The sequence below is a fragment of the Heterocephalus glaber genome, unplaced genomic scaffold (assembly GCF_053883595.1).
Source record: "Heterocephalus glaber isolate CG9 unplaced genomic scaffold, H.glaber_assembly_v1.0 deba00001497, whole genome shotgun sequence".
Classification (NCBI taxonomy): Eukaryota; Metazoa; Chordata; class Mammalia; order Rodentia; family Bathyergidae; genus Heterocephalus; species Heterocephalus glaber.
The window spans coordinates 37,072,177-37,094,455 of NW_028258320.1; the positions used below are offsets into that span (position 1 = coordinate 37,072,177).

General features: G+C 34.0%; 1 protein-coding gene and 1 non-coding gene across 4 annotated transcripts in view; one reads left to right on the forward strand and one right to left on the reverse strand.

The window, feature by feature from the left end:
• Positions 1–22,279, forward strand: part of Pten (phosphatase and tensin homolog) — an 86,300-nt gene that overhangs the window by 35,029 nt on the left and 28,992 nt on the right. For 2 of the 3 annotated variants that reach the window (XM_087184865.1, XM_021239126.2), the window contains 3 exons: positions 12,600–12,644; positions 20,138–20,181; positions 21,927–22,165. In XM_087184865.1, the coding sequence (XP_087040991.1) occupies positions 12,600–12,644; positions 20,138–20,181; positions 21,927–22,165 (328 nt within the window). Of the gene's footprint in view, positions 1–3,382; positions 3,466–12,599; positions 12,645–20,137; positions 20,182–21,926; positions 22,166–22,279 lie in introns of those variants that run through there. The other variant, XM_021239127.2, reaches the window with a different exon arrangement.
• Positions 2,786–2,920, reverse strand: LOC147825640 (U4 spliceosomal RNA). Its single transcript, XR_015440594.1, has one exon. It is a non-coding gene; the product is annotated as a U4 spliceosomal RNA (small nuclear RNA).

Below are 22,279 nucleotides of genomic sequence, written 5' to 3' on the forward strand. Positions count from 1 at the left end.
TTGGGTTTTTTTAGTCATTTTAGCTAAATAAAGTTTTTCAATATTGTTAATCTTCAAAAAACCAGTTTTTTGTTTCATTGATGTCTTGGTTACTTTTCTCGTTGCTGAGACAAAATACCTGACACTCAAAGTTAAAGGAAGAAAGATTTATTTGGCTTATAGTTTGTAGAGGTTTCAGTTTATAGTTGGCTGGCTCCAAGGCAGGGTAGCATGGCAGAGGGGCATCACAGAGGAGAAACAGTCCACAGCAAGCAGACAGGTGCATGCAAGCAACGAACCTTAGCTGCTTCTTTCTGTCCCTTTTATATGGTATCTAGGTTACTGGGATTAGGGCAGTGCTAAACCAATCAGTATTCACACACTTTTAATCCCACCATCACAAACTCTAGATCCAGCCAACACTGAAGAAGCCCCACCTATGACTGAATGAGGCTTTGAGGACACAAGCCATAACAGTTGATTATCTCTATTTTTAGCCTCTGACTTTCTGTCTGTCCTAATCTTTGTTATTCCCTTCTGCTAGTTTTTGAGAGTTGTAAAGTTAGGCTATTTACTGCAGACTTTTCTTCTTTTTCTTTGTCATTGTCATACTGTCTTTGTAGTCTGCTTCATCTTGATCGTCTTCATCTTAGTCTTGTTTTCGTCTTTTTGTAACAGGGTCTTGCTGAGTACCAGGGACTAGAGGTGTGACTAGAACAGCCACTGTGTTTGGTTGTTCTTTTTTTAATGTAAATGTATGCTGTTGCAAATTTCCGTCTTTGTACTGCTTTTGCTGTATCCCATAAGTTTTGGTATGTTGCATTTTTGTTTTTACTTACAGTATTTGTAAATTCTAAATTCCCTTGTGATTTAAGAGTGTGTTTGACTTCTGCAAATTTGTGAATTTGTGAATTTCCCACTTTTTCTTCTGTTACTGATTTCTAATGTTATTATATTGTGTTAGAATATACTTTATTGTATATTTTTAAAAGTCTGTTGAGAATTGATTGTGGCCTAACATAGTTTATTCTGGAAAATGTCCTGTGTACACTTGAGAAGAACATGTGTTGTTGTTGAGTGTTCTGAATATATTTGTTAGGTCTAGGTGGTTTCTTTTGCTGCTCAAATCTTTTGTTTCCTTATCTACATTCTGTTTGGGTCATTCTGTTATTAGAGGTAGGTATTGAAGGGTTCAACAATTATTTTAGAACTATTTCCCTTCAGTAGTCAAGATGGTCTGTCATTTGGTGTCTCAGTGTTTATGATTGTTATTGTTTTGACAGTTTTATTAACGTATGTCTTTTTGGTCTGATATCTTCTAAAATTTATTTTGTTTGATATTAGATAGCTATTATAAGTCTCTTGTGGTTATTATTTTCATAGAAAATCCTTTTTCCATCCTCTCCCTTTCTCCTTGTTAGTGTCTGAGGAACTGCAGTAAGTCTGTTGTGAATAGCACACAGTTTGATTTGTTTTTCGTGTGCATTGTGCCAGTCTGTCTTTTGATTGGAGAACTTAATCCATTTATATGTAAAGTATTGTAGTATTGATATGGAGGGAATTAATGTTTTCTATTTTCCAGTGTCTTTTCTATATACCTTACAGCTTTTTTGTTTTTCATTTTCTCCTTCATTGTCTTTAGCGTTTAGCTGATATTTTTCTAATGAACTATTTGAATTCCCTTGTCATTTCCTTTTGTCTATATTCTATAACTATTTTCTTTGTAGTTGGGGATTACATTTAACATTTTGAAGTTACAACACTAATTTCAATTGAACAGTTTGCCTTCAGTAACACAAAAACTAAGTTTCCATGCAGCTCCATCCCTGCTTTCCTTTTAGCTTTTGATGTCACAAAATTATCCATATGTTTTGTGTCTACAAGGACTAATACTTGTTTTTTTAATGCATTAGTGTCTTAAATTATATTGAAAACAAAAAGCAGTTACAAACTAAAAATTGTAATAATTTTGCTTTGATAATTGCTCATGAATTTCACGGAGATCTTGATCTTTATTTCTTTTTTCTTTTTTTCTTTTTGGTACTGGGGATTGAACTGGAGATCTTTATTTCTTAATATGGCTTCATGTTACAATAGCCCCCCATACGTGGTTTTGCTTTCTGAGGTTTTAGTTAATTTGTGCTCAACTATGATCCAAAAATATTAATATTTGTCTTTATTCTTTCTGGAGAGATGCCACATTTGTATAACTTTATTATAGTATATTATAGTTCCATTTTATTATTGTTAACTTTTGACTGTGCCTAATTTATAAATTAAACTTCATCACAGATATGTAGGAAAACACATATAAATAGGAAACACATAAATACAGATGTGGTTTGGTATTATCCATAATTTCAGGTATCCACTGGGGAAAAGAGGTATCCCATAAGGATGAGGCAGAAATGACCATTGTCTAGTGCTCTTTCATTTCTGCAAGGACTTCTATTAGCGTTTCTTGCAGGGCAGGTCTAGTATATTTCCTCAGCTTCTGTTTTTTTGGGAATATCTTAATTTATTCCTTATTTTTGAAAGCTAGTTTTGCCATATATATATTGAAAGATAGGTATATTTTAAATTATTCAAGTTTTGAGATTATTTCCTCTCTGCTTTTGTCTGCGTAATTTATTAGTCTCTACTTTCCAAATATCTATAGGCAAAATCTCCCATTTCCCGTTGGAAAGTGCTGTTTTCTTGCTTTTTTTCCCCCTTGCTATTGTGTCAGACTCAAAAAACAATGAGCCAGCTATGGGCATGAAATCCTTGGGAGGAGAGGAGGAAGTGGGAAGGGCAGCTGTGGTGAATGCTTAAGTAATATTCTAGTTTTTTGAGAGAATATACCCCCTCTTTTAAGTGTTGTACTATTTTAGTTTTCAATTACCAATAATCGCGCCTTGGATAAACCTCATTGGCTGTGATACTGCCACTGCGCAAAACTTGTACTATTTATTTTAAATACTGTAGATTATTTTCCTATCAGTTTTGCTGTTGACTACACTACTATATAAGAAATAAAGTTCAAATACTAAGGGTGTGGTGAGCATACAGAAAAAGTCCGATTGCAGTAACCGTCATTTAAACTATAGGAAACTAGAGAAGAAAGAAAAAGAAAAGAAAGAAGTCTGGGTTCTTAGTTGCGAATGACAGAAAGTGACTAATTGACGTAATCAGAAAGGAAGACTTTTGAAAAGTGTTAGGTAGCTCACAGCTTGAGAACCCACTTTAAAAGACAGCTGGAAACCCAGGGAAGCAAGGTCTACAGGATTCTGTAACAAAAGCAGTTTGCCTAAGACATTGCTGCTCATGTGCTTGCTGTACCAGGTACTACTGTCACGATTGGGTACTGATGACTTTCTCATGAACTTTCAGCTCCTCTAAATGGTGTCTGTGAAGAATCTCTCACTGTCCAATACCTTGCCTACACTCAGTGGGATTCACAGTCCCAAGCAGAAGCGCCTAATTGACCTTGGGTCTGTACATGAGGTGAGAGAAAGATGAAAAAAGAAGTATCTGCTTCTAGCTTCTTTAACTTCTTTAAAAATTGGAATGGTATTTTATTCCTAAACAGCCTAAAGATAACATATGTCCTCTACAGATTTTTTCTACTTTATATTCCATTCTCAGACTTTTTCCCCAAAGATGCCTACAATTAAAAAGTTAGAACTTCATTGTTTACCCATTAAAAGAAAGTCTATGGGGAGATGCTACCTACGATTCTACACCCTGCTTTTTAAAATGAGTATATCTTGGGAAACTTTTATATTGCCGTGGACATCTACCAGTTTTGTTTTATTTTGCGGTATTGAGGAGTTGAACCCAGGGCCTGGAACATGCTAGATAAAAGCACTCCATCACTGAACTACTTCTTGGCCCTTTTATTTCAAGACAGGGTCTTGCTGTCACTGGATGGGGTCTGAGAAGGTCCCCCAAATGGCAGATGGGGATACCAACTCCCTTATCCACAGGGTAGGTTGTATATTTGCAAGATGCGTCAGTAAGAGGTATTAGAAAGGTTTATTAGGCAGAATTAAAGAAGTACACACCCAGAGGGAAGTGCATTATAGACTGGGGTTGGAGATTTATATGTGGTTTTGAGGTTGTCTCCAAGATGGGTCATCTAGTATGTATATTTCTACTGTCTGTCAGGCTACCCAGTTGGTGGCCTGTGTTAGAGTGTAAACCACTTGTGTGTATTTGAAGTTTAGAGATATGTTGCCTACTTAATAGTGCATTTCCTTGAGGATGGAGGTTTTGTGAGAGGAAAAGTACAAGCTCAATTTACAGGTGAAAAGCACAGACCTATTTTACTTGTTTATAGTATCTGTAGAAGATCCTTAGGAATTTTTTAGGAGTGAGTTTTCTGGACAGGAAAAAGGCATTGCACCCTTGGGTAACTTTTGTGTTCTAAAGCTGGAATTTTTCTTAAAAGAACAATTTTTATATTTTCCTTATCTCCTTTCTATATCTTTATTTCTTCTATTCCACTTTATCACTACATTGCCCAGGCTAGTCTTCCCGAGTAACTGGGATTACAGATTTATACCACTGTGCCTGGCTCTACCCATTTTTTTTTTTTTTTTTTTTTTGGTGGTTCCTGGAGTTGAACCTAGGACTTTCCCACTAAGCTACACCCTGAGTCCTTTTTAATTTTTATTTTGAAACAGGGTCTCACTAGATGGCTCAGGCTGGGCTGTAATTTGTAATCTTCTGCCTCAGGCTCCCCTTCCCCTGTACTGGGATTATAAGTGAGCACCACCACGGCCAGCTATATACCTGTTTTTTTTATAGCTACCTTGTATTCCATTTCATGCCTAACAGTGCTATATGATGGATACTAGTTTCAAGTTTTTGCCATTGAAAACAGTGCTCTGCTAACATGTATCTTGGTGTTCTTTTGAAAATATTCTTAATTAAGGCAAACTTTTAGTTGTGGTATTGCTAAGTCAGCTGAATCCATGGTTTAAACTTTAGCCTTCAAAAATGATATATTATTTCTGACATGTTTGAGAGTGCTTTCTCCCTCCCTCAACAACCACGGCTAATGGAATATAGTCAATTTTAACTTTTTGCAATTTGTTGGCAAAAAGTAGTATGTTGTGATTTCAGTGAGTTTCTTCAGTCATGAGGCTAGGCAATTTTTGCTGTTATTATCTTTATATATTTTGTGAGTGTGTTTATATGTATAACAACTTATGTTTCTTTTAGATTTTTTCCCTAATAATTTTTATGAACTCTCTGATAAGAAAACTAATTTTACCCTTTCTGCAATTTCATAATACTTTGTCTCTCTTTGCTATTTGAATTTTGTGATAAAATTCAGATATACAGTGATAGATTAAAGAAATTGATAGGTTATTTTTTGTTTTAAATTAATGGTAACTATCTGCTTTATTCATATGTATAATTGTAGAATAGCAAAGATTTTTCTTTTGGTAATCATTAAATACTTTTTAAGAAATAGCTTTCTTGGGGCCGGGGATTTAGCTCAGTGGTTCTGCTGCCTGCCTTGCAAACGCAAGGATCCAAGTTCGATCCCTGGTACCAAAAAAAAAAGAAATAGTTTTCTTAAATTAACAAATAGCACTTTTAATCCATAGGCATTATCATATACCCACCACTCCTGACTTACTGAATCAGAAGATTCTTCTGGACAGGGAAGTTGGAAATGAAAAGACAATTTAGGAGTTCTTACTTTTTTCCTTTTCTAACATTATACAGCTGTCTAACTTGAGGAATTCTAATTTATTTTAATTTCTTTATTGTTCTTTAAGCCCCCCCTTTATTTTTACTATTTTTATGTTTCTTTGTCTATACTGTTGTTTTGTATTCATCTGTAATTCTCTCTCCTCCTCCCCGATTGGCTGTTATATGTAACCTTTTAAATCTGAGCTCTGCAGTTAAATTGGTTGGTCTTCATAAAAAATTTGTTTTTCTTCCTTTGCTTTTTTAAAAACTAGATTAATTTATAGTTGTTGGTGTAGAATTTTAGTTGTTAAATCCACTGTAGTCTCTTAGAGTGAGTTATGACTTCTTGGCCTGTTATTTAAATGAAGCTTTGCGATTTGTTTCCCTGATCTGTATTATATCTAAGTATTCCAGTGTTTCCTTCCTTGTCTGACATGAGCTCTAAAATTATATGAACACTTTCTCCCTGTTTCCTGGTATTTCTTCTCAAACTTGTTGGAAATAATGCCAGAGTTGTAATTCCCTTTTTTTATTTTTAGTACTCTAATGATAAAAGAAAATTAATGAAACATATCAAGAATTTGTTTGAAAATTTTATACTGCTAAAAGTTGGGAAGTTCCTAATTTTTGCTGTACTTTTACCCTGTTTCTTCTCAATTTTATGCTCTATTCCAAAATTGTACTCATTTCTGCTCCCTAACAAGTAGGCATGTATATTGTGTTCTAGTGGAATTTTTCATAGATATATATCTGTTAGATCTCTGTTTCCAACATAGTACTTACTAGCCACATGTAGCTATTTATATTTAAATTTAAAGTATAATTAATTGATTTACTCATTTGTACAAGCTACATTTCAAATACTCAGAGGCTATATATGTATTGGGCAGCACACTTGTAGAAGATTTCGATCATTGTGGAAAATGCTATTGAATAGTTCTTTTGTAGACAATCACTGCTGTTTTTTTTTGTTTGTTTGTTTTTTGTTTTTTGTTTTTTTGTTTTTTGAAATAGAATCTTGCTATACAGTTCAGGATGGCCTTGAACTCAAAGTGATCCTCAGTCTCTGGAGTGCTGGGATTATAGGCACATGTGCCTGGCTGTTTCTTATTCTATAAAGTTTTAATCCAGAAGATGATACAGTTCTTCTTTTGTTGTCCTCTAGTATTAAAGTAAATTTGAGATTTAAAAAAAAGGTTTTCTGCTAACTGATATTTATAAATCAGAGGCTATTCATAATTATTTAAAAAAAACTTTATTGAGGTATAATTTTATGTAATAAAATGTACCCATTTAAAGTGTATAGTTCAGTAAGTTTGAGATTAAGTATACCGGCTCACCCTTGTAACTACCACCATAATCAAGATTTAGAACATTTCTGGGCCAGGAATTTAGCTCAGTGGCACTGCACCTGCCTTGTAGGCTCAAGGTCCTGAGTTCAGTCCTTGGTACACACACACACAAAAAAAAGATTTAGAACATTTCTGTTATAAAAAGTTACCTCATGATCATTTAAAGTTATTCTTGGGGAACCTCTCATTTGCTTTCCATCACTGTAGACGAGTTTTGCCTGTACTGAAACTTCATGTAAGTACAGTCATACAGTGTGCACTATTTTACTGTCTGACTTATCGCTCAGTGTATTTTTAAAATTCTTCCTTGTCTATATGATTACAGTCTTCTCTTGATAATTATGACATTGCCTCTCCTGCTGATATGAAAATGTGCTGATGCTCAAGTCCCTTGTGCACAATGCACATCTTTGCATATAATCAGTGCAGTCCTTTCATACTTTAAATCATCTCTAGATTATTTATAATACCTAGCTATGTAAATACTATGTATGTAGTTGCTGTACTACATTGTATAGAGAATAATGACAAGGAAAAAGTCTACATATTTAATACATGCACAAAAATTTATTTTGATATGTAATTGGTTGAATCAGCAGATGTAAAACCACAGACATGGAAGATCAGCTGTGATTTTATTCTTAAGTAAGATTTTTGTGAACATATATTCTCTGTTGGCTTAATACTTATGAGTAATATTGTGGGATAATATAGACCAATGTCAGAATAGATATCCCAGGTATTACGCACCCCGCTTCAAGCCTCACGCTTTTTTGGAGGTGGCTGAATCTACAATGTGGGATTGATTCATGGTGCAATGCTAGGCCTGAGAGCACTAGGATTAAGATGTGAGTGCTACCCACTCTAAGCAGTCTAAGATAAAAGGGACAGAAAGATACTGTTAAGGTCTCTTGTTGCTTCTGCTGTCATACACCGCCATGAATGATTGCCCGTCTGCCACCCTGCCTTGAACCTCTAGGAATTGTAAGCCAATAAAGGTTTCCCCTTTCACTTTGAGTGTCAGGTATTGTCTCAGCAATGAAAGAAAAGTAACTAATGCACCAGGAAACTTAGATTTTTTGACAGAGCTGCTGAGGCTATTCAGTAGGGTGAGGATAGTCTTTTCAACAAATGATGCTAGAACACCATAATGAAATAAACCGTGATCTGTACGTCTCATTTTATATAAAAATTTACTTGAAGTAGATTATAGGCCAGAATGTAAAAGTATAATCTAAAGCTATAAAACTTCAAAATAAAAACATAGAGGAAAACTGTGATTTTTGGTTTAGAGATTTTTTTTTTAGCCATAATAAATCTTTTGTTTGTGTTTCTTAGACATAAAAAGTTACCGTGTAAGAAAAAGTGGACAAATTGAACATTAAAAACTGCTGTTTTAAAGACAGAAGAAAATGAAAGGAAAATGACAGCATTGGAGAAAATAGCCACAATATATCTCTTAACAAAGGACATGAATCTACAGTATATAAAGATGTGCTTAGAGCTTCATAGTGAGAGGATAACTCCATAAAGAAAAGGGCAAAAGATATGAATAGATAGTTTACAAAAGAAAATACATAAATGATTAATAAGTATATTAAAAGATTTACAGTCAGTCATCAGGGAAATGGAGATTAAAACAATGACATGTTTCATATTTACTGGAATAGGTAAAACATGGGCTAACAGGCTGGTAGGGATGTGATAAAAGCACAAAATGATTCAACTACTTTGGAGCATTGTTGGCAGTTTCTTGTTCATACTGTTTTTGATAGTCTTCTAAATTTGTTTAGCAACTTCCCAGGTTACTTCCTGGATGGTTTATTTCTTTTCCTTTCAGTTTTATACTTCTTCAGAGACAATAGATTTTCTTGGGTACTGAGAATCACTATTTTTCATTATAATCATACAGAACTGTTATTTTGGCTTTTCTGTTTAACTTCAGATAATGTAAGAGAAAGTAGTACTATCCAGCTAAGCACTACAGGTACCTTTTCACCATATGGTTGCTTTCCCTATTTTAGATATATAGCTGATAATTAAAAAAATTAGTGATCAGGAGGCAGTAGTTAACTAGATTGTTTGGAGTTTGCCTGTTTTAGTAGAATTGAAGCTGGGGTGATTTGTATGTTCAAAAAGAACAACTAATTCCATGTCTTAGTAATAGCAGTAGCAGTTAAAAGTTTTATTCAGGCTCCAAGAGCAAACGTTGGTTATACCATGCAATATATGGTTACCAGATTGTGAGCTACAGAAAATGCAGCAAATAATTATTTTGCTTTTCCAGATGCTAATTTTTTTTTGATTCATAAACATTTTAGGGTCATTACAAGTTGTCCAGTGCCCTTAGGCTGTTTTCTGAATGGGACACCTGAAAAGTAGATTCTCCAGTGGGTTTCTCAAGCTCCTTCATAGTTGCTTTTGTCAGTCCTTGGAGTTGTGTTACCATCCTGTAGGTAATGCTTGTCATGTGGCAGATTCTTGATAAATGTTAAGTGAAATTATAGAAAATAAAATCTGCCATGCCTTTCTTCTGCAATCTCCAGTGTTCTGTTGACACCATTAGTAGAATTTTCTTCTCAAATAGTGTTCTTGGAGGCCCAGAGATTTTGTTGTTTGTATTGTCTTATCTCTTTGTTGGAACTTTTTACTCATTGTAATCATTGTCTTTTTTATCCTTGTACATTTTTATAATAGCTGCCTTAAAGTCATCTGCTGATTCTAAAAATTGGTTTATCTTGGAATCTGATTCTTTTGACTGCTTTTTCTTCCCTCCTTTGGCTATGGATCATGTTTTTGCTTTTTCTTTTTCTTTTTTCCTGCTTTGTTTTTCTAATAATTTTAATTGGAAGTTGAATGTTGCAGGGAATCAGAAAGTTGTTTTCTATAAGGTGCTGCTTTTTTCACTTTGGTAGACATTTAAATTAAAGGTTGATCTCATATTGTTAAACTTGGTTTTCTTTGTTAAGGTAATCTTATTTCAGAATTTTTTTGTCCTAGGGCCTTACTTTTTTTTTGATCTTTTGAAATGGTATCTCACTATGCAGTTTAGGCTGGCCTTGAACCACTATGTAGTTCAGGCTGGCCTCAAACTCACAGTGATCTTCCTGCCTCAACCTCCTGAGTAATGGAATTACAGGTATAATTCCCCTGTCAGGGGCTTACTTCTAAGATATGGCCTTTCTGAGGTTTCAGCTGAATATTTGGGATGTTTAGTGAGATAATTTCCTCTCTGGCTGTGTCAGAATTCCAGTGTCTCCCTATATTGTACTGCCTCTGTGTATCATTATGCTTTCAGATCCTACACATATGCACCCCAGCCTTTCGTCAAGACCTAAGGTGAAATCTATGCAGATTTCTTTCTCCCTCTTCCTAGGTATTACTTCTTTTCTGTTTTGGTCAAAGACCTGAGGTGAAATCCATGCAAACTTCTTTCTTCCTTTTCTTATGCATTACCTCTTTCCTGGTTCCTTCTACAAACTTCAGCAGCCTTAGCAACCTAGATCTACGATCTCTTCTTTTTTACCTCAGTGAAACCTTTGTTCCACTTGAGTTACATTTCCTTCTGCTTTGCCAGAGAAGACCTTCCACACTCAAAGCAAGGCATATATGAAAGGTGCCTTATGGATCGTAGCCTATCTGCAATAGTGGTAATATAATATATAGTTTCATAACTTCTGTTAGTGACAGAATTATTAAGTGCTGCTTGTACTGCTTGTACTGCTGTGTCACATAATTTTGTATATTCAAATTCATGGGTTCTTTTTCTCTACCCATTCTCTCTTTTCAGTAGTTACACTGTAATTTTGGTTATATCAATATTTAGTTTTTATGTGATTATAACTATGTAAATGTTATTCACAGTTAAGCAATATAGTAAATTGTAACATTTTTCCTTGCAATGTTCCTGTCCTAGTTAATTTCCTTATTTTTAACTTGTTTAGTTTTCTACGTTCTTAATTTTAACTGATTCATACACATACCCCTAATTATATAAACCTCCATGTTTGGGCACATTTGGTATTCTATCAATTTTCTCTTCTCCAGGAGCCTTCTAGTTTTCCCTAATCTGGATTAATTGTTCTTTAATCTTGCTCAGTGGCAGTCTACTTAGACACTCTTTTTCCATCATCCTGGGGATTCTTTTCCTCTCCTGCATTTTGGATTCTCCAGTTCTTGGAATCTGTCATCTTCCTTCATGGGTTCCCACTCTTGTTTTGTGGAGCACATCTTTCAGTAACTTCATGAGAATGTATAGGAAGCAGAATTATTATAGATTGTTCTTATTTTTAAATGCCTTTATTATATATACTCATGATTTATAGTCTATCTTGGCATGTAGAATTCTAGGCTGAAAACAATTTTTTCTCAAAATCAGAAGATTTCATTTTTTTTTAAAAAAGCTGTTAATATTGCTATTAATAAGGGGAATGCCATTTTGATTCCAAATTCTTTTTATGAAACCTGTTTCTTTACAAGCATCTAGCTAGGATTGTCTTTTTTGGGGGGAGGCACTTTAGAAATTTCACAAAGATATATATGCTTCTGTTTAGGCCTGTTTTCATCAGTTTTGCTGGATATTCATGCACTTTTCAATTTTAAAGCTCATGTCCTTCATTTTGGAATTTTTCTTTTTTTTTTTTAAGGCTCTGTCTTTTCTGTTTGTTCTCAAAATTATACTCCTCTGACCCTTTTGTTTCCTACCTTATAGTGTTGTAGTGTTGAAGATTAAATAGGTGTGTGTGTGTATTTTTGTGATACCTATAATTGTTGTTTTAACAATTTCATAAATAATTGTCATGAAAGGGTGTTCCTCAGTTTTTTTTGTTGTTGTTGTTCTTCAGTTTTGACTGTGATTTATTAGCTGTGTCACCTTGGGCAAGTCCAATAATCTCTTTGAGACCTACTTCCCTTCTCTGTAAAATGTGAATAAACTCTACCTCTCAGATATTTGTGAGGGATGAATGAGAATATTCATGTGAAAATGCTTAATAAACTCCTTCAGAATTAATAGCTACTGTTTGTATCTTTTAAATATCGAAAGGGTTTGGTTGGAAAGAAAGTGATGGTTGAACTTTCAGGGTTAGAGTACACGATGGTTTGTGACTTTCTTGCAAATCTGTATGAACAAAGCAAACTTTAATTAAATGCTAGTGCTCCTTTTTCAAGAAATTATTAAAATTCAATCACATTGGGCCAGGGATTTAGCTCAGTGGTTCTGCCGCCTGCCCCGCAAGCGCAAGGACCCAAGTTCAATCCCTGGTACCAAAAAAAAAAAAAAATTCAATCACATTACGTTAGCTTGAAGACAGCAGTTTATGAAAATACTCATTCTATGAAAAGCTCGGGTTTTACTTCAGATTGTATAAATCTATGTAATGTGATAATTATTTCAGAATGATATGATTGCTATTTTAAACCCACGGAGGGCCGAATATATGTTTGGGTTATTTATTTTTACTTAATGATATTTGAGATTAAGAAAAATAGAATCTGTCTTTTGGTTCTTCATTGTATTAATGTAATTTCAAGTACGTATTAAATCATTTTTGTTAATGGTGGATTTTTGTTTGTTTTAAGGTTTTTGGATTCAAAGCATAAAAACCATTACAAGATATACAATCTGTAAGTATGTTTTCTTATTTGTATGATTGTGAATATTTTCTAAAATAACTAATATGTGAAAATTATTCTTTTGTTAAAGTAGAATAAAAGATATATTTTAACTAAATTGTATTCCTAAAAGAATTAGTTGAAGTCTAATTGAGAGCAGTTAGATCATTTAGAAAGTGTAGCATTGAGGTAAAAGTGTTGGTGTAGATTCATGTTACTTGATCTTCTTTAAATGACTTGGCATCCAGCATTTCTTTGAACTTGTAACCCTGTGGTTATTTGAAGTGTAGTCTGCAGCAAACCTTCTATTAAAACATTGAGCCATCTTCTGTAGAGGTATGCTTCGGAATGGATGTAATTTTGTTTATTCTGTGTCTGTTGGTTGATTGAAACAGCTATTAGGAATATTCTCTAACCGTATATAATATAAATCAGTTATCTAAAATTGTTAAATTAGCAGTTTCTTTTGTCTGGGGTAGGAATTTAAAGATTGCTTACTTGATAGAGCTAGTTGACCTCTTTAATTTTCTGTCTTTTGACTTTGGGAGTAGAGATAAAAAGAGGAAGAAGAAAAGGAAGAAAGAAAATACTTAAATCACTTGGTCCTTGAAGAGTGTTTTTCCTTCCTAAAATATGAACCATTTTCTAACTTTTAAATAATGACATGCTATTTTTCTACTTGATTTTTATTTTTCTTATATGGACATATAAATTATACAATAGAAAAGAGTTATATAAAGTTAGGTGTACTAATACAAAAAAGTTGTAAGATTCTGACACCAACAGGCATTTAAATCTTTAGCAAAAAGGATAAAGTATTCCCTATGCCTTCTTTGCTTGGGGTATATTGGTTTTTTATTTTTAATTTAATATTTCTGTCTTGGTAAGACTTCAGAAGTAGTGAGTGTGGAGTAGACATCAATTTATTATTACTCCTAGTGAGTTTTTGTGGACTTCTTCAGATTCACAAAGGTGTAAGCATCTATTTAGTGCTCACCACATATTAGACATTATAAAACATGTTTTGAGGGGTACAGAGGTTGTAAGACATAATGGCAGTTCTTAATTAGCTTACAGTATAATGTGAAAGACAAAACATTGTAGAAGGCTAACTTTTGTATAAAAGAGATCAGTGCAGAGGACAGTAGAAATAGTAATTATGCCCTATACATACAGAAAGTTTCATAAAGGAAGGTGTGTTGGGTCTGTGGTAAACAGAATCAGTGAGGGTTGACTGTTAGGCCCAGGAGGATGGCAAGTGGCATTGCAGGTGGAAGGAATGACCAGTAGGGAGGTTGTTGTTGACATAATTGTGTTTGGAATCTGGCAATACAAATTATTTTGGTGTGGGTGTGTGTGTGTGTGATTAAAGTGGTAAAGGTGCTTAAGTTTAGATAAGCCCTGCTTATAAATGATCTTTGCATTTAAGGATCTTCCTCTTCCTGATTAGCCAGCGTCTTCAGTGGAAATACAGTATTGTATTTCTTTGGAGAAAAATTAAAACCAAAACATTGTTTTTTTAAAAACTAGATTCAGAAATTGTGTCTAGAGCTGTCAAAAGCTGGGATTCATTAAATGCATCACTTCAGACATAGACTGTCAGGATTGGGGATTTAGAGAGTTCTGGGGAGAGGTTGAAAGACACTGAAAACAAATTCTACCTTTGTCAAATTTTATTCCAGTTTAACAGATCCACAGAAAGGGAAGGAATTATTTTTCATTCTTGTGTGTAGTGACCTTCTGCTTCCAGAATTCAGGACTTAAGGCTTGTACTGTTGGTATTGGTAGTGTAAGTCACTTACATTATTATTGTTAAAGTTGGCATTGGGGGATACTTGAGGGCCTGTTTTCATATTTCCAAACACTGATTGCAAAGTTAATTAAATATCTCTTTAATCCTTGGGAGTACTTTTTAGTGCATATTAACTTCCTTTTCTCACATGAAATCATAAGACTTAAAGAACTGAAAAGTACATGAAAGAGATATTGTGGTACAACTTTCTCATTTTACAGATAGGGAATCTGAGACCTAGAGAAATGAGTTGAACAAGGTCACATGGACCCTCCACTAGAAATATTCCATTTATACTTTTTTTTTTTTAACTTCCCCAAAAGTTTCTAGAACTATTAAATTGTAACAAATTTTGATTTTTGATGTCACTTTCCAGTTTTATTTGCCTCCTTTCTTCCCCTACCTATTTTTTCTCTGGTTCTGGGTAAGTGAGTCTAGCAACAGGAGGTACTTCTGTTTTCTTTTTTTTAATTCTAGGGTAGTGATTACATGTGATATATACCTCTTTCTTTACAAACATAAATTTGAAGATCTTAAAATATTTTCACTGGACATGGCCATGTTTATTAGTATGTTAAGCTTTTTATAATAATTATGAAATGCATTGAAGAATTCTTAATGTGAACTTGATAGTAATTATTTCTTTTTATATCTGTAGTTTCTTCAGGCATTCAGTAAGTTATTTTAAGAACGGTGAAAAATAGCCTTGTAGCATCGACCACTTTCAAGTACACTGTTACTCATTAAATTAATCAGTTTGTTTTGTATCAGTATATTTCACTTTTATTTTTTTCCTATGTATAATCTACACTCTGGGAAAGAGTAAGGAGAAGTGATAGGGAATAAAGGCGTATATACTTCTAGTCTTTGAGGAACTTCAGTGTTCACTGAATACTAAGATCTACTGTATTTAACTGCATATTCTATTTGACACATCTTATCATTTTATAGCAAACCTTCAGTTATTACTAATTTTTATGTTATTTTTGGTAAAATGGGAATAGCTTCATTGTAGAAAGTAAGTAGCCACCTAGCTAATTCTATCAGGTCCCACTCTCTGGAAACTTCTCTTGTTAATTTTTTCTTTTCTTTCTTTCTACCACCACTTCATAATAAACTCTCTCAGTGCTTCTTCATTTCTCTTGTTTCATATAAGCCAACATGAGGTAATGACAAAAAAAGTAATATGGTATCTTTTGAGTCTTTTTAATAAGGAAGTTTAAATGGTTAAATCCTCAATAGCTCTTTTAGTATCCTTGATTATAGTATGAGATAGACTCATTACTAACAAAACACCAAAACTTCAAAAGAAATGTGTATTTGTGTGAAGAGCATTCTGTTTATCAGAGAAGTTTTGTTTTTAGAGACAGGGTCTTGCTATGTAATGCAGACTGACCTTAAATTTGTTACGTCATTCAGGCTGGCCTTGAACTTACAGTCTGCCTGCCTCAGCCTCCCAAGTACTGATATTACAGTTAGAAAAGATTTTAATTAAGAAGTAAGTCTTCATCTTTACCCTGCCAGCCCTTTTCCTGAGTACTGTCATCAGTTTCAGCATGTAATCTTGCTTATACCTGCTATGTTTACCTGTAAAGATCTTCATTTTTTTTTTTTTTTTGGTACTGGGAATTGAACTCGGGACCTTGCAGCTTGCAAGGCAGGTGCGGTGCCACTGAGCTAAATCCTCAGCCCCCCTTTTTTTCCTTTTTATCATCACTGTTGGTTGCATCTTTTGTGGCAAAGTTTGTTCTTACAGGAAGGCAAGCTTTAACTAAAATTTGTTATTGCTTTTATATTTAAAATTTTTGTATTTTTTATTATAATGCTAACTATGAAGCAACAGTAGAAAAAGTTGGACTAGGGTTGGGGATTTAGCTCAGTGGTTCCACCGCCTGTCTCACAAGTGCAAGGACCCAAATTAGATCCCCGATACCAAAAAGAAAAAAAAAAAAAAGAAAAAGTTGGACTTTGGTAACTAGGAATGCTGAGCTTGAGTTCTCATTTCATTTACATATCACAATTTGGACAAGCTTTTAAATGCTCTTCTATATCCTCCCTTCCTTATACATAATGAAGGTAATATATTATTTTTTTTCAATTAAATTCTTTTATTGGTACATTTTAGGTATACAACACAATTACATTTCTCATTGGGAATTGTACCTTTACATAATGCATCTTGGTTCTTATTTTTTCCCCATTCCTAGCCCTCCCTTCATGCCCTCCAACCTTCCCTATTTACAAAGACTTTATTTCCATTTTTTCCATTTCTCATCATTTTTCCTTTCCCTTCTTTCCTTTCCCCTGCCCCTCCCACTACCCCTACCCCTTTGGACTCATCATGATTGTGAAGATGGAACAAAAATTATGGAAATGGCACCCACATCTCATAGCACTTAGTAATCATTGTTTCTACTTTCCCTCCCTATATTCATCCTAACTAATATTTGAGAACCATTTTATGAAGGTAATCTGAAGCAGTCTTTGTCAAACCAGACATTATTTTGGGGCTTAACTTTTTACAGTGCATTTGATCCAACCCAGGGCCTTGTGCATACTGCTGTTGAGCTACATCTCCATCCCCTAAAACACAAACATTTTGACATTCTGAGAAAGTGTGGGAAGTGTTTAGAGAACTGAAGCTGCACAAAACTTAACATTTATTTTCTGTTGAGCTGTTATAAGATTAGCTACTTAAGAGTTATTTCATACCAGGCCTGGGGATTTAGCTCAGTGGCACTGTGCCTGCCTTGCAAGCACAAGGTCCCGAGTTCAATCCCAGGTACCAAGGGGGGAAAAAAGTTATTTCATAGCCTTTTATTCTTCCCTTGAAACTTTTACATGATTCCTTATAAAAATATTCCACTATGGATTCTTCATTACTGATCAAAGCCTGCTAAACAAGTATAAAATGTGACTATTTTCTTGGTCAGTTCTTTTCTTCCTTCCTGTCATGTTTTTCACATCAGTGACTGTTCACCTATTTAGCAAGGACACAAGTGCCTTTACTAAGGAAATTTTCTTTTTAGCAAAACTCAGTATTTTACATTATAATATACAAAAGAGGAAAAGTTTTTTTGTGTGTTTATTTTGTTATATTTTGAGTGGTAATATAAAAGTTGATTTATTTCAATTCTGACCTGTTAGAAAGCCAGTGGGTTACAGTTTATTAATATTGAGTTTAATCTGAAGTTGAATTTGGTTTTGAAAGTCTTTAAAGTAAAGGGACTGTTTAGATGTTTTCAGGATTGCCAAATGTATAATACAGGTCCCTAATCACTTATTTGAAACTCTTGGAGCTAGTTATGGTTCAGTATTCACAGTTTTTTAGTTTTTAAAAAGTAATTCAGAAGAATATACTTTGTTTTATACAAATATCCCAGTAGGATTTGGTACATTATGTGGAATGAAACATTTGACTCTTCACGCTTAAATATATTAAGAACTACAAAAAAAATCTCATAAATTCAGATCAGGTTCTGCAATAATTGCATTTGTCATAAACAGAAGAGAAAATGTTAGATGTTTTGTATACTTGGGATTTTGGAATTGCTGATTAAGGACCAGTGAACCTTTATTTGTTTTAAAATGCCAAGTTTTTATTTTGAATAATTCAAAACTATCTAGTTGGGTTAGTATCTGGAGTTACCAGCTTTCTGCTCACCACATGGATGTATGAAATCCCTTTCTGAACCTATTAAATATGAGTAAGCCAGTGCATAATAACAAACTTGTCACTGCTATTAAAAAGACAAATATTTGTATGATCTAGTAAGGCTAAGTCAGCATTTTACTGTTCTATATTGATTTTACTTATTCTTTCATTGCTTTCAGATATTAATTAAAAATTGTCATCTGAGAGATTATTGGAAAGGATGACTTTTGGCTTATCTAAAGGGAGAAAGGTGTGGTTTAAAAAATTTGATAAGCATTGTGTCCAAACAGATTAGTATCATTCAGTTTTTTTCTTTTGTACCTTATGCCTTTACTATTTTAAACATGTTTTACAATAATAGGGAATTATGTATGCTCATCTGTGCAGTAAAGGTAAAATTGAAATCAGTTGCTTGTAAGACAAATACTTGTAAAATAAAAGCACATTGTAATAGCATGTAAATTTTCCATAGAGGAAATTTGAAGGTATAGATGCAGATGAATTTGGAATGTTGTATATTGGTGGCATCCCGAGTTTGGAAGCAAGTGTATAAGCTCTAATTGCATACACTTAACCTTTTAAGTTTCAGTTTTCTTAATTATTTATTTATTTATTTATTTATTTTTGTTAAATTCTTTTATTGGTACATTTTAGGTATACAACACAATTACATTTCTCATTGGGAAATGTACCATTACGTAATGCATCTTGGTTCTTATTTTTTCCCCATTCCTAGCCCTCCCTTCACGCCCTCCACCCTTCCCTATTTACAAAGACTTTATTTCCATTTTTTCCATTTCTCATCATTCTTTCCTTTCCCTTCTTTCCTTTCCCCTGTGCCTCCCACTACCCCTAACCCCTTTGGACCTTTTCTTCCTATTTTGCATTATCGATTATTCATTCTAATCATTGGTACATTTTAGGTATACAATATAAGGACATTCATCATTGGAAATTTGCACCTTTACATAATCTCTCTTGGTTCTTATTTTTCACCCTTGCCCAGCCCTCCCTTCAACTCCTCCATTTCTCCCTATTTACAAAGATTTTGTTCCTATTTTTCCATTTTCTCATATTAATCCCATTCCCTTCTATCCTTTCCCCTAGCCCTCCCACTTCCTTCCCCTTTGCCCCTTTTCTTCCTATTTCACATGACCTATTATACATTTTAGTCCTTATTTACACTTTCAGTTTCTCACACCAGAGAAACTATTCGGTATTTATACATGTGTGTCCTATTTATTTCACTTAAGAGTATCACCTCAACATGCATCCACTTAGCTATAAATGTCTCTAATTTCTCATTTTTTATGGCTGAGTAGTACTCCATTTTATAAAATACCTCATTTTCTTTATCCATTCTCCAGTTGATGGGCATTTGGGCTCTTTCCAAGTTTTAGCTGTCACAAACTGTGCTGCTATGAACATGGGCAAACATATATCACTGTGGTATGATTCTTTTAATTCTTTGGGGAAGATCCCCAGCAGTGGAATAGTGGGGTCAAATGGGACTTCCAGTCCTAGTTCTTTGAGGCATCTCCATTCTGATTTCCACAGTGGTTGCACCAGTCTACACTCCCACCAGCAGTGGAGCAGGGTTCTTCCTTCCCCACAGCCCAGCCAGCATTTGTTATTGGTTGATTTCTTGATAGCAGCCATTCTTTCTGGAGTGAGGTGGAATCTCAGTGTTGTTTTCATTTGCATCTCTCGAATGACCAGTGATGTTGAACATTTTTTCATGTGTTTATTTGCTATTTCTACTTCTTTGTCTGAGAAATGTCTGTTTATTTCAGATGCCCATTTTCAGACAAAGGTCTACTATCTCGAATCTATAAAGAACTTAAAAAGATCAGACCTCCCAGTTTTCGTAATTATAAAAGAGACAACAATTGTAACTTCTTTACAGAATTCTTATGTTTAAATGAAACAATGAATAATAAAATACTTAGCAAAATACCTGACATGTTGTAAAGGTTCAGGAAATGTTTGTTAATATTAATGCTTTCCCCTTCAGAGTGCAAAAGGTAACTTTGGGTAACATTTAAACTTTTCTTTTAGATGTGCTGAAAGACATTATGACACCGCCAAATTTAACTGCAGAGGTATGTATAAATACACCATAGTCTGTTGTATAACCAAAAACCAGTAGGCTATATTTCATTATCATAGCAACAGTGAATTATCTAAATCATTAGGAAAGATAAATATTTGTCTTTAATCATGGTGTGAGACAATTTGAAAACACTAATTTTGCTGCTGAGCTTTAGGAAACAGGTCTCACACAAATCTGTCAATATTATCACGAAGACTAGAGTATAGAACAGACTAAGAATTAGAATAAATTACTAGACTACTAATGTAATGAAGAGGGGATGGCACTTGGTGCAGTAGTAAGCAATTATATGGAGAGAACAGAACTACTTATTTTTTCCATTGAGGAATGACTTAAAAAGTAGGAAAGGATAAAATAATATGAATATTTAAAAAGGAGCCTGAAAAGGAGAGCAAGGAGCTGCTTAAATGAGTTCTACTGCAGACACGGGCAAATTCTCTTTAGGAGCACATGAAAACTTGCGCTTACATTTGTAATACCCCTTAAATTGTGAGAAAACTGGAGAGCTGAGAAGCTTGGCAGATGTTACAGTGATAGTCAAAAGAGAAAGTGGGTAACATGAGCTATAGATTGGTGTATTTGCCATTGAGCCCTAAAAATCTAGACTCAACTTTCAAACAGATGGTTTAAGAATTCTGAATCTCTAATGACTGAGAGTCAGTATAGTCTTACTAAGAATGTTTATTTTTTTGGTGGAATTAGGCTATTGCTTACTAGGCATAGTATGCTATAGTTGAGGTTCATCTAACTTTAGACATTTAACAGATTTTCCTGAATGTTTTTGTGTGCCACTTCAGAAATGAAGATAGAATGAGAGAGTACAGTTAGGCAGATGACTAAGTAAAAAAACTGACCTGCCAACTCTGTATAATAGAACTCATTGTCTATCAAAAGAGCTCTCCTGTCACAACAAAGGATTTAATTGATTGTATCCTGTACTGTATTGTGGTGATTTAGTTGAGGATCTAAGGACATAGCTTTTATACACTTAGATGACACAGAGGATAATTAGTCCATTGGTATCAGGGAGGATTTTTGAAGTTCTTAAGAGGGTAGAACCATGCCAGATACTAACAAGACAGACCTTAGCTCTGACTGTAGGGAAAATAGAAGTCTTGAATTCTTAACAATTCATGTGAAAAGAAAGACTTAAAACTTTTTGATAAACTTGACTAAGATTGTATACTTTTTCACTTTCTTTTGTAAATGCCTTCAAGTCATTAACACTAACATTTGTTAGACCATCTTTAAATAACCTTAGTGCTTTTACTTTATAAAATGTGAATGTAATGTTTTTCCATAGTTGATCCATTAGTAATCCATACTTTTTTTGAAATGTGTTTTGTGATGATGCAGTATTATAAAGGTTATTACTCCTTTTGTTAGAAATCCACTTAGAAGCTTGATGAAAGGCCATGTGACTTGGTTTCATTTTGGATTCAGTGTACCTTTGAAGTGTTATGACCTGTGCTCCCTGTCAAATCACAGTTTCCTCCTGCATGAAGTGAAGAACATAGTACTTGAACTCCCTGTCCAATGGATGCATTTAAAAGTTACTAATAAACCATTTTCTATTAAAAAATAATAAAATAAATGAACAATAAATTATTCTGTGAAATTCAGTTTTTCTTCTAAACATCTTTTGTTTATACACAGTTTCTAAAGTTAACGTACTTCTGATTAAAAATTTAGGCAAGATCCTTTTCTTACTCTGAGGTTATCTTTTTTTCACAGTTGCACAGTATCCTTTTGAAGACCATAACCCACCACAGCTAGAACTTATCAAACCTTTTTGTGAAGATCTTGACCAATGGCTAAGTGAAGATGACAATCATGTTGCAGCAATTCACTGTAAAGCTGGAAAGGGACGGACTGGTGTAATGATTTGTGCATATTTATTACATCGGGGCAAATTTTTAAAGGCACAAGAGGCCCTCGATTTCTATGGAGAAGTAAGGACCAGAGACAAAAAGGTAAGTTATAGTTGATATTTTTTCTTTTCTCTTCTTAGATCCAAGAATTTATTGAAATACAGATGTTCTACTTTTTGGGTTTTTTTTCCTTTCAGCCTTCTTGAGGTATCACTA